Here is a 12528-nt window from a genome sequence, read left to right on the forward strand (position 1 = left end):
AGGTCCAGACTGGCTAAGTCGTTGCTTTGGTTCAAGCAAGGCACTCGTCCCGTGGTTATGTCACCCTTTGCAAGTGAAGCATGAGACTGATGAGGATTTGCTGTGGAGGGTTCTGACAATCAAGGATGTTTTCTGTGTTCAGGCTGCCATCGTTCTGAATGGATTCTCCCCGTTGACTGGTTGGGAGGAGGTTTGGGTGGGGGAAAGCGACCCACCTGATTCAGTAAATTAGGTCATCTCCATGTCTGGCTAGTATCCTGTGAATTTTAACTACATGAGGAAAGGGGGAGAGAATCAAAGCGTCTTTGTTGTGTTCACAAGGCCTTGCTGTCTGGTTCAGGATTGCCTAGTTTAGGATAGGAGCAGTTCATCATAGATGAGGAAGGGGAGGAGAATAAATTGCAAGATTATCGGGACAATGTGTAGGAGCAATGAAAAAGTGGGCACATTGGACAAAATGGCGGCTTCTCCATAAGATGTCGTTATTTACTTTAATGTCCTCTGCCAAGTCTACTGCATGCCTGGGGGGTGAGTGGGGTGGGGGTGAGATTGGTGGGCCTTCGTATCTGTCACCAGATGTTCCCTACCTTCTCTGACTAAATGTCCCATCTAAGAGCTCAAGACTCCATATTATGTGACAGCTCATTGCTCTGTTACTCAGTACATAGCCGTATAGACTACAAGCATCTTTGAATGTGTCTAAAACCTATTTGGTTGAAAGCTATGAATGACTTCACTGGCTTACACACAAGTCCACTTTGATGAATGGAGCTTAATAGCAATTTAATCATTTCATGGAGATGAGAAGAAACCAAAAAGAAGACTAATTAATTTAACAAGCAAGAGAGAGGAAACAGTTAAGTAATCATTTCTTAAATTGGCACACATGGTGTTCTAAAATTTTAACTCTTCATATACCTAGATCTTCTCTTACCATATCCATGGATGTAAGGCTACCTCATACCTGTGTGAAAAAATATTGGATTAGGCCTAGTAATGAAATGCACTAAAAAAAAAGGCAAAAGAACAATGCACATAAGAAAGGAATTAATTTTTCTCTAGCATCAACCAAATTTATTTTATCTGGCATATCTGACAACAGCAAAAATTCATTAATGTGAAAAGGCCAAATAGTACTCCTTGCCCTGCCCTTTTCCCTGTGGGGCGACAGATCACACTTAGTCAATACAAGGCAAAATGGAGATGTGGCCGTTATCCAAGGAGTGTGACCAATGCAGGTAGCCTAATTAAGACCAAAGTCTGACTTGGTAGAAGTAGGAACATTATTTTCATGAAAAAGCTTTTCTTGAGCTTGCCAATTATGCTCGCCACCCAGTATGGTGACTCCCAGAATATGCCCACAATTGTTTTTTGCAGGGTGAACATGTTAAATAAGCATTACTAATCTATTCTTAATGTTGAATGATTAAATAAGCATTACTAATCTATTCTTAATGTTGAATGATTAAATAAGCATTACTAATCTATTCTTAATGTTGAATGATTTTGGTAGCTATTGAGTCATCTTATTTTTGACTTATTTAGAAAGGAGGGGTGAGTGTGAGAGAGCACCGGAGTAATGCAAAAGAATATGCTAAGTCCTGCTGTTAAACTATTTGTGACACCATCACTTATCTCCTCTGGGCCTCATCAGAGGACCTTTTCCCATTAAAATTATATTAATAGATGTTTTCTGCCTTCCAGCTCTAACATTTTAAGGTTTGATTTTCTGAGAGAATATGATTTAAAATCTGGACCCATATAATTATGAGGCAGCAGTGGGGTTGATGGAAGTGGACCCGATATCCATTCCCAACCAGTCATCTCCAACCCCACCGCATTAATTTAGTTCCAGATTTATTCCAGAAGTTCATTGGAATCCAATTGCAGTATCCCCTGAAGTTGTGCCCCAAACACTTGGACCACGTTTCTTGATGCGCAGCAAACAAATGAAAGAAACACAGAAAACATTCCTTCCTGAGTCAACAGCCACCACTGCCTAAGTATCTATTTCTTTGGGGTATCTGAGCTGTGGCTGTACACACCATACGTCAAAGAGAAGACTTCAAACTATAAAAGAGCACAAGCAAAATGCAGACCGCACAGAGAAAGAAATCTTTGGTATCTTTGGTATCATCAACACGATTAAAATTACAAATGGAAAAAGTCAGTGAGGTAGCCTTCTTTGGTTCTCACTAGAAATAGAAAGTTTTTTCTCTTGTTTTCTCTTTTTTCCTTTTTTTTGGTTTTGTTTTGTTTTTTGGTTGGTGGTGGTTTTACACACACAGAGTTCATTCTTGGAAGCAGCTAATGGAAGGGTTTCTCTCTTTTTGCTTGTCATGATTTTTTGGTTTTGTTTTGGATTCCCTCCCCCCCCCCCCCCCCATCCCTAGTTTATGTTGTAGAAGCCCCAAAGTCCAGGCCAGTGAAGTCCGGTCCTGGCTTTTGTTTCTGAATGCATGGGTTCAGGTTGAAGACTTGTTGCTTGTCCATGAAATTCGCTCTGTTGTTCTGACAGCAAAGAAAATGTAGTGCTTTCTGTTGTCTTAAATAAAAAATATAAACTATACAAGTGCACCTGCAGCAGGCATGGAATAAGTTAAATAAATAAGTTACATTATGAAGGCTTCATGGGCCACAATAATTAAAAGGTGAAGCTCACCATTGGACCAGGTGGGGTTGCGAGCTCATGTTAAATAATTTAATTGTCAGTATTTAAACAATTGACCGAAAATTAATGAAAGGAAAAAAATCTCAAATGCTTAAAATGAAAAAAGTGTAACCAGTATTTCTTTCCTGTCTGTAACAGAATTTGGCTGCTTTATAAAGCAAACTAACCTTCAGTGTTCTCATTTAAAAAATTCTGCATCTCTGATGCACTCACTACCCTTCTAGATTTTGATAAATAAGTACAACATATAAAATCAAAGCTAATCAAGGATGAATTAAATAATTAAGAAAAAAATTTCTATACATTTTTGGTCTAGAAACTAATTTAAATAAATTAATTACATTATTGGTAGTTAGCCTATGGGGTCATAGCCCAAGTCTGTCATGAAAATAAAAGAAAATCGTGAAACTATTTTTTCAGTTTCAATTTTTGAACAAAACTTTACAACACTTTCAGATCCCCTTAATTAATGTAAAGTCAGTGATGTAACCTATAAAGCTTTCTCACTTTCTTTGAACATATTTAAGATATTGTGACAAGCAAGAAAAAAATACCAATTCCCTCCCTCCCTCCCTCCCTCTTCCCCAAAGCTAGCACAACCTCCCCAGAGCTAAGTCATTGCTGACTTGACCCTCAGAAATGAGAGTCCTCTTTCTCTAGCTTGGTTTGAGCTTTGCTTTGCTGGTTTCATCCTTTCCTGGGTCTTTGGAATTAGCCTTAGTTAAAAAAGATCCAGAATAAAGCTATTCAACCGAAATAATCAAGCACATTCTTCATTCCTTCACAGATGATTAAACAATATTCAAGGTTTCTTACAAGTTGAATTCATCTTAGATGTGCCCAAATGAAAGTATCTCCAAGGATACACACAAAAGATGCTGGGACTTGGGGTTTTGTTTTGTTTTTTTGCACTTTGGTTTTCAATGTTACAATAAAGAAATGAAAAGATGCACATGGTAGATGTACCATAGACACATGAAATACAATTTTGAGTGTTAATGTCACACAGTATATAGTGTGCATGTGAGTATACACTTGGACACATGCAGTGCTGATACTTTAATGTGACAATGTGTTGCTGCCATGATAGACATGACATTGATGATAATATATTCCTACTATATGTTATCTGTGCACATTCAAGCATACGTACTGTATATGTTTCAGAGAAGACTCATTTACCAAAGTCAGTGCTATGAAAAGAATCCTATTGTAAGATATAATGGAATGGAAGATTTTGATGGAGTGAATGACCGAGGAAGCAAGAAGTCCAATCTTGCAGGGACATACAAGAACCATTTTTCCTTCAGAAAGACACTAACTGGTTAGTTTCAATGGACTCAGCGTGAAAAACTAGAAGGAAATCTTGGATTCTTGACTTAATCTGCTTCTGTTTGTCAGAGAGCTGGGGTTTGAGATGGGTGAGGAGTTTTGTTCTCCCTGGAACTATGGCTCCCCTAAGGATTCAGGTCATGTGAAACAGCAACCTTTATGTAAACCTTTTTTGTTGTTGTTCATTAACATGAGACCCAGCATGATTGTACGGCTGATTCTGATTCAGCATAATTCTTTCCTAAGCATCCTGAATGGATGCCCAAAGGCTTCTTGGAAAAAAAAAAGAAGTGTTTTCCCTGGAGAGGAATAGAAATTGGTGATGACAATTCCCAACTACGTGGGATTTGTTTGACAATATGGGACAGTCCCTTCTTTATTAAAGAATCCTGGGCCAGGGGAGAGCACTTCAAGCTTAAGGTCAAAACTGGACTTAGACTTCCTTCATGCTCTCATCCAATTCTGAGAAACAATTTCTTTAACTTTATAACTGCAATTATCTGTTCTTATAGAGAGCATTCCTCCTAGATTGAGAGCCTAGTGAAACACTTGTCTAGTTATCTGTCATTGCAGATAAATGCCAAAATACTATGAGCCGCCCAGATTTCCCTCTCCTATCAAGGTGATGAAACCTAGACCACACAGAAGGTCAAAATCATCTATTTTTTGCACTCCAAGCCTGCTTTAAACCTTGGTGGTGATCTGCAAGGTGGCTGCATATATGATATGGGTCACTTTTATTTTTCAAGGTATCTTATTGTTCCTGGATATCATTAGGCCTCATCTTTTTGTTTTTGTCATCATTCCAGTGGCAGATATATAAAAAACCTAAGATTAGTACAATCTTCTGAAAATCGAAGTTGAATATAGGTGTACATTTTTATACTTTTGGTGACATAAGCCAAATCAGACCCCCTGTAATCCCACCCAGACTGTCTCAAGTGCTGTTTTGTTTCCAGCATTCTCATGATATTTTCAATATAGTCAGCTTTCAGGTCACCGTACTGATTGAAGAGAGGGAAAAATAGGGAATCTAAATGGCATTTAATTTGACTCTAGCAATCGTTGTTTGCTTTTGATGATAATAAAGAGACATGCAAAAGATTTACCTTCTTTCTTATGTTTTCCTTTGTTTAAATGGAAGTTAGATTGCATTTCCCCAGCACATATTTGCAGCCAAATGGAAGGGGGCATGGAATGCCAAGAATGAACAAAATAATGAGGCAGAGCCCCATGAATTATTAAATTAATATCACTATGAGGAAAAAGTAAAGGAAAACCCATGTAGACTAGGAGGAATGTTGAAAATATGAGCTAGAAGGATGTGTTTCTAGGTTACAGCTTCCATGCCACATCCAAGTCCCTCAATTTCAAAGGCATATCCGGAAATCAGGAGGACTACAGACTGGTTTCATCTGCATCCTTGCATTATGTTGCAGTGGGCATATATATAATGGTAACTACCCATACCTTCTATAATAGTACAAACAAAAGAACATCCCCCAAATTAAGGGGATATTTACTTTGGGGACATTTTTTGTGTTATAGGTATTTTTCATTATTATTGACTACTAAATTTCAAGATTTGTAGCCATACAGCATACTTATCCCTTCCACACCACAGCTGATAACCTACATACTCCATGTAACACTAGAGTATGAAATTGGTTGTAAAATCCCTACTTCATTCTGTCCTTATGCTATTATGTTGCATTGATGATATTTCTGTGATTAAAGGGATTTGCACTAAATAGAAAACAGGTACAATTATTAGGTTTTTTCCCCTTAGAAACCATCAAATCAGAAAATATAGGAAAATGAACTCAATTAGATCCTATCACCTTTTCAGGTCATGAATGCTTGGTTTTTTTTTCTTTCAGGCTTTAAGACAATAGGCTATATTTTAGAGCTTAGCTGAGTGGTGGTCTGGTGTATGGAAAGAGTACTGTATTTGGAGGGGGCTGTCCTGGGTACCAATCCTGGATCTATAATCCACTGCCTGGTTGACCATGATCAAATCAGTTAATCTGACTGGGTTCTATGAAATAAAGGAGTTGGATTGGATGACTTCTAAATCTAGAATCTTCTGACATAAGGAGACTTGAAACTTTAAAAGCTATGTGTGTATGTTCTCTCTTAAGAACAAAAATCTCAGATTATGGAAGATTTTGTTAAAAAATTTGGAGGGACATTCTTGTCTTCTTTACATAGTGTAACCTTTTCCCAAACACAAGAGAAGTTGGAGGTATATGTGACTGGTGCCCCAAGGTAAAGTTCTCTCTTTTGCTGACAAGGTTATCCAAAAAATAGTTTCCTTCAGACTGAACACCTTCTGAAGATAACAATCCCACATAGAGTTTAGGCATCTGGACACTAAGACTTCTCATTTGCAGGAAGCAATGGTCCTTTAGACCACTCTCTGGGCAAAGGCGGGCTGTCCTGATTCGAGAGGGAACATGTCCAAGGGAAAGTTTGCTTTTATTATTCTACATGGTGAATATTTTCTACCCTGGAACACTTTTTTTTTCTCAGTACCATGGAGGATTGGGGAGGAAATGAGATGAAATTAGCAAAATATCTTGCCCATAGCAGATATTTAATAAATGTTTGCTGACATTTTTGGACATGGTCAATATAGGATTTTTTTTTCTTTGACTTTGCATATTTGTTATAATGATCTTTTTTTCATTGAGGAGGGAGGATGAAGTATGAAGATGAAGAATGAAGATAATAAATGCTTGGTGATTGAAAGAATGAATTAAAGTGTTTTTGAGTAAGATAGAATTTTTTGAATTCAAGAAAAAAAATAGGAATATCCACTTAGGCAACAAAGAATTTGAAGACCAGAAGATTATCTTGCTAGGCCATGACTTCCATTCCACATATGAAGCCACTCAATTTGAAAGGAACCTCCATAGATGGAGAGTTGGGGGAGATACCTTGGGCAGACAGAACTCTTCAGGACATGGAAGTTCCAGACACACCTGTCTCTCTAAACTTTGGTTTGCTTTTTCCTGTTCTGGAAGATACCATTACCTTTCTTCCCCATTCCTCCAAATTGACTGTGGTCGTATCCAGATTTTTGATATAGTTCTATAATCACCACCCCCTGAACAGCCTGATTTGCTTTTCAAAGCAAGTTTGGACTTTTCCCTACTAAAAGCCATTTCAGCATGTCTAAAAACCACATGTGCTGGAGCAGGCTATAAGAACATGGAATTTCCTTGAGGAAAAACAATGACGGGGTATGGTATCATTTTGAGGGGGATTCTCATCTTAGGTAACAGGGTAGGGAAGCTCTATTGAATATTTCCTGGAAGTTACATAAGATGGACTTCCTATTGTTGTTAGTTCAATCCTGAACAATACCTAGGATTTATAACAATCCATGGGTTGAGGTGGAGGCTTAGAACATCTTATTCACTCCAACTGCAGATGATGAGTTTGTTGCAGGATAAATTCATATTTAGTGGATAAAATTCCATAACATGTGGTCATAAGTTTAAATTTTGCCTGATATTTCATCTCAGTCTAAATACCATACATCTACAGTGGTTTTTTGCCTTAGGGATGGCATGGAAAATGACTACAATTCTTAAACAAATCGAACATACAACAAGAACATGTCACTTTTTGACAGCAATATTTTCTGGATCTCATGGATATCAAGTTAGGTTTGTATACATATATGTGTGTATGTATATATACAGGGTATTCCAAAAGTCTTTGTGCAGTTTAAAGCTATTAAAGCTGAAAACTGTGCAAAGACTTTTAGGACATCCTATATATATGTATATATGTGTTATATAAATAACACATATGTAAAACATATATACTTTAATACATATATAGGAATATAAATTTCCTCTTAGAAATGCAGCTTTATAGATGATTTTAAAAGCTAATAGAAAAGTAGAAATCACAATAATTTTTACATGTTTTCTGAAATGAGCCCTGTTCAGATGTAGCAACTACATGGAGACAATGCTATCATGATGGCAAACTCTTTGGTATTGTAGAAGGGGAAAAGATTTGCCCAGCACAGTGTCCCCCTTCACTCCCCTGATGATAAGGCTCGGATACTAGGAACAAATTTTAGGTGGTCAGGCAAAGAACATTCAAGTGACAATCTCTTCTCCCACATTCCCTGGATGGAGAAGAGAGCTTAGTTAAGTATCCCAACATCTTACACTTGGAGTCTGTGGTACCTCTGGAAAGATTCCATGCTGGGGTAGAGACTATAAAAGCAAAAAAAAAAAATTGAAATAAAATAAAACAGGAAATAAAATAAAATAAATGACCCTTTTCTTTTGTTGCTCAAAGAAACAGAATTGACTACCTTTACACAAATCAATGATGCTATTAGCATTTTAGCTGTGCAAGAAGAGATAATGAACTGAAACAAAAGGTGTGAGAAATCCTCATCTTTGGTATTGTAGCTGTTGAGGTTTCCGTTGCTCTGTTCCTTGTTCTTTTGAAAAACTGCATAGGCACAAATTAAAGACAATCTTCAACTTTAAGATTACCAAGTGAGTTGTCAAATGAAGCAGCAGCCAATGGAGGCTTTTCTTTGTTTCTATTCCTGTTTCAACCCTTTCTTTGAAATCTGCTTCCGAAAAATGTCCCAAGAGGTCTGTCCAGACACAATGTGTCTCACAGTATTGTTTTTTCCTTCTTCTTTGTTGTTTTTCATTTATTACTCATTTTTTACTTATTCATCTTTAATGGAACAGTTTTTGTTTGTTGCAGAAGTAGGTGCAGAAAAGTTTCTTTGGTTTCGATTAAATAATACATAAAAAAGTCTCAAGTGTCTTTAAAGAATCATTGCAGTGTTTGGCTTGCTTTTGAACACTCCAATGGTGCTCTCCAGGGGCCATTCACTGGTAAATATGCACATTGTGACCATCACAATCTCCAGGAGAAGGACTGTAGGCCTCATTTGGAAGCTGGTCACCACCAAGGACAGCCAGTGTGGTTAACCCTCCCCGTGTGACTTGGCTAATGTTCTCGGCATTGCCATACTGCTCACCCAAAGGGCCGGCCAAATGCGACAGCTGAGTGCCATTTGGAGTTGCAGAGGCATTCTGATTTCTAAAAGTAATCACAGTATTTTTAGGCTAGAAAATGGCAAGTAAGAAATGTCTTTGGTTTGCAGGACTCTGCTTCTTTGGTGTGCTGTGTTTTCTCCAGATTTAATCAGTCGTTATACAGGGATGACTTAACAATGAAAGAGGCTTGGGATTCAGATGAAAAGTTATGAATAATCGTATTGAGATGATGTGTTGGCTGGTTGTTGGAATTTCCCCCAAGGCCAGCAAACATTGAGGGACCCCACCAAAGGAATGTATGAAATAGCAACAAAATTTGAAATAGTAATAATGAGATGGATGTTGTGGTAACAATGCACAGTAGGAGGGAGTAGATGGCCAATAACCAAGGAGGATACACTAATGATCTAAAAAAATCTAGATCGTTTAATATGTTGCATTTGCTCCATGTACCATAGCAGTTAAATTGGCCTCCTGAGTGAGCGTCTGCATCGTGTACAAACACAGGATCGGTGGCAAACTGTAAAATGTGCTTGAAGCCATCCTTGTTCCCTTGCTATCCGCTAATGACTTCAGAATCAATGTCTTGACAATACGGATGCAATGAATCCAGAACCTTGCTTATTTCTATAGTTATCATCTTTGTGCTTGATACTTTGAGCTCAAGTGAATGGATTTTGTTTTAACCGATCCAGAACCGTATGAGACTTTCTGGAGGTAAGGGAAAGAAGGCTGTCAACTGGATCGACCTAAAAGCTCCTCAACCATTTGGTAAAAAGATGCCTGAGTTGGAAAAACAGGTTCTTGGATTTGATTTCCACATTTAAGGTTTGTGCTCAGTAATTATCATTTTTAGGTTTCACTAGTTATGGCTGTGAACTTTGGTATATTGTAGTGAGAGGAGGCTAAGCATTTGGAAAGCAAATGAGGTCATAAATATTCCTAGAATCTCCTCTTAACTGAAGCATCTGGGGATCCCAGACTTGGGATTCCTCACACAGGCCAGATTCCCACTGCTATTCATGGGAACTTTGCCTGCAAGAGGCTAGTAAGACTGAGTTGGATTGTTTTGTTTGTAAGCAATCCCAAGTGTGGCTGAAACCACACTGGAATTAACTGGCTTTTAGGAGAGACCCATTTGGGTTTCTGGTATGCTCAGCATGCTTAGAGAATAGTATTTTTGTGGAACAGACTAATTTTTAGCTTGCACTTAGACTCATAGCCATAAAAAAGAACACATGTCCTATGATTACAGCTAGAATAGAAATTTCTTTTTTGAGAGAATTGTGCTTTCAAATCACCAGTGAAGGGCCCCAGCTAAGAATCCTGTGTCTTTTTGCTTTTTTGTTGTTTTTTTTTCCTTTTAGAATTTATTTGTGCCCAATTTAGATTTTTTCAGTCATGCTTTGGTACAAGTGCTGGAGGTCGATGAGGATCCCCCCGTACTTAAATCGTCCTGCCATTTCTCCAAGCTGCGACGTCGGGCATTCATGAAGAAGTTACTCACTGTGGTGAGTTCCAGTCCCAGCTGCTGAGAAATGGTGATCTGCATCTCTTTGGATGGACGCTTGTTTTCCTTGAAGATGGCGAAGAGTGTTCGGCGTTGGAGGTCAGTGAAAACCAGGCGGGATTTCTTCTGGGAATTGTTCCTGTCTTTGTTTGGTTCTTGCTCTTTGCGTTTGCATGCTTGAAGGGAAAGAGAAGAAGAAGAATCAATGTATGCATAAGTACCCATAAACCAAGTAAGCGATCCATCGACAGCATCGATGAAGCCATAGATAGGGATGTAAACTGTTAAACTTTATTGTGCAAACTGCCCACCTGTCAATAACCAGGCTTCCAACTTCATCACTTTATGATGGAAGGTGCCTTCATGGTTGGGAGGAGGAAGAAGATGGAAAATTAGGGGAGATTAAAGGGTCTAAATTTGTGCAAATTATAATCCCTTCCTCCCCCTTCTGGTCCCCCTTTACAAAGCCACCCTTTTTTCCACTCTGGGAATAGGTGCTAACAAAAGCAATAATCATTGTTGTGTGGATCCCTGCATCTCTCTAAGTAAGGGAAATGATCACTCTGCTCAAAGTGACAATGATGTGAGAGACCTCTGCCTTCCAGACCTCAGCTCTGTGCCCGCAAGTCCCAGGTGAGCCAGCCCCTCACCGACCTGCAGGCTTCTGCTAGCTGTTCCTGCCTTGGTCTCATCCTCCTTCTCTGACTAAGTGGTGAGTGTCCTCCAGTGCGCCCAGAACAATCTCCCCTCCCAGGCCTATCAACAGATAACCTAAGCCTTAATTTGTAAATTCAAAATTGGATTATAACATTAAAGAGGAATGGGTTTTTTCATACTTTTCCCAAGATTAACCCTTCAATGCCATTTGAAAAATTTTTTTAAAGAAATGACAGAAATTAGTCCCAAAGAGATAGTAGAAAGTTGTTATCCCAACCAAAATTCCCATCTTTTAGACTTAAAAAAATACCTAACAAATACCTGGATGTGAGATTGGGGGAAAAAATCCTGAAAATACAGTTCTTGTCAATTCTGTGGACAAATAGGGATTCAAATTGTTCATCATGGAGCAGATGTAAATAGGAATAGATGTAAAAGGCATCATGACATATCAACTAGAGTCCTGGATATGGAGTCAGGAAAACCTGTGCTCAGATCCCACCTTAGACACTGGACTAGACATTTTATATTACCACGAACAAGTCCCTTAACCCTTCTTGGTGTCAGTTTCCACCTCAGTAAAATGTGTACCAATCTTATAAGATTGTTGTGGGAGATAAGAATACCTAAGAGATCTAGTGACTGAGTTTAAATCCAGCCTCAGATATTTACTAGCTATGTGACCCCGGGCAAGTCACTAAATTTCTGTCTGCCTCAGTTTCCTGGGTTCAATGTTATCCTTCCTCACTTTGCATAGAAGATGAGGAGGACAATGGTAATTTAATATTCACTGATTGGTAACAATGTGCTTTTATTGATCAGAGAAAAACTGATGGTTTTCCCTTAGCCTTTCCATTTTAGGAGGCATTTAGTAAACTTCTACTTCATACCAGACATTGTGCTTGCTGCTGGAGATGCAAAGACAATAATGAAGCAATTCATGACTTCAAGAAACGTGCATTCCAAAGGATCTAAGAGAAGCATCATGGGGCTGCCCCACCACCCTCACACCCTCTGCAGGACCTTACTTAGGCAAGTAACCATGACCTTTGGGTGTTTCCTTATTTTACCTGTGGAGATATCTGCCCCTAGAGGAATGTAGGGTAGATGTGGAGAAAAAATGAGAATACTTGGAGAAGCTGAAAGTTCTCTGTTCATGTGAGATACTAGGAGGGAGGCATTGATATTATTATTATATTTGTCTCTACTCGAATATTCCCATTAACCTGTGGTTTTATCAGATTGGAGGTTCTCTCCAGTTAGGTAGAAGGCAGCCAATTCAGGCTTGGCCATCCTCTAGGACTCTTGTC

The 12528-nt window shown here is 38.6% G+C and overlaps 1 protein-coding gene across 1 annotated transcript in view; it reads right to left on the bottom strand.

Moving 5' to 3' along the window:
• Positions 1-8849: 8849 nt before the first annotated feature.
• LOC138171952 (one cut domain family member 2) overlaps positions 8850-12528 on the bottom strand; it is a 66107-nt gene continuing 62428 nt past the window's right edge. The window contains exon 2 of the mRNA XM_069101526.1: positions 8850-10737. Coding sequence (XP_068957627.1) covers positions 10451-10737 — 287 coding nt within the window. The 3' untranslated portion in view covers positions 8850-10450. The remainder of the gene's footprint in view (positions 10738-12528) is intronic.

Source organism: Petaurus breviceps, unplaced genomic scaffold (genome assembly GCF_028583685.1).
Source record: "Petaurus breviceps papuanus isolate PSGF00001 unplaced genomic scaffold, PetGlider_PUasm1.0 128, whole genome shotgun sequence".
Taxonomy (NCBI): Eukaryota; Metazoa; Chordata; class Mammalia; order Diprotodontia; family Petauridae; genus Petaurus; species Petaurus breviceps.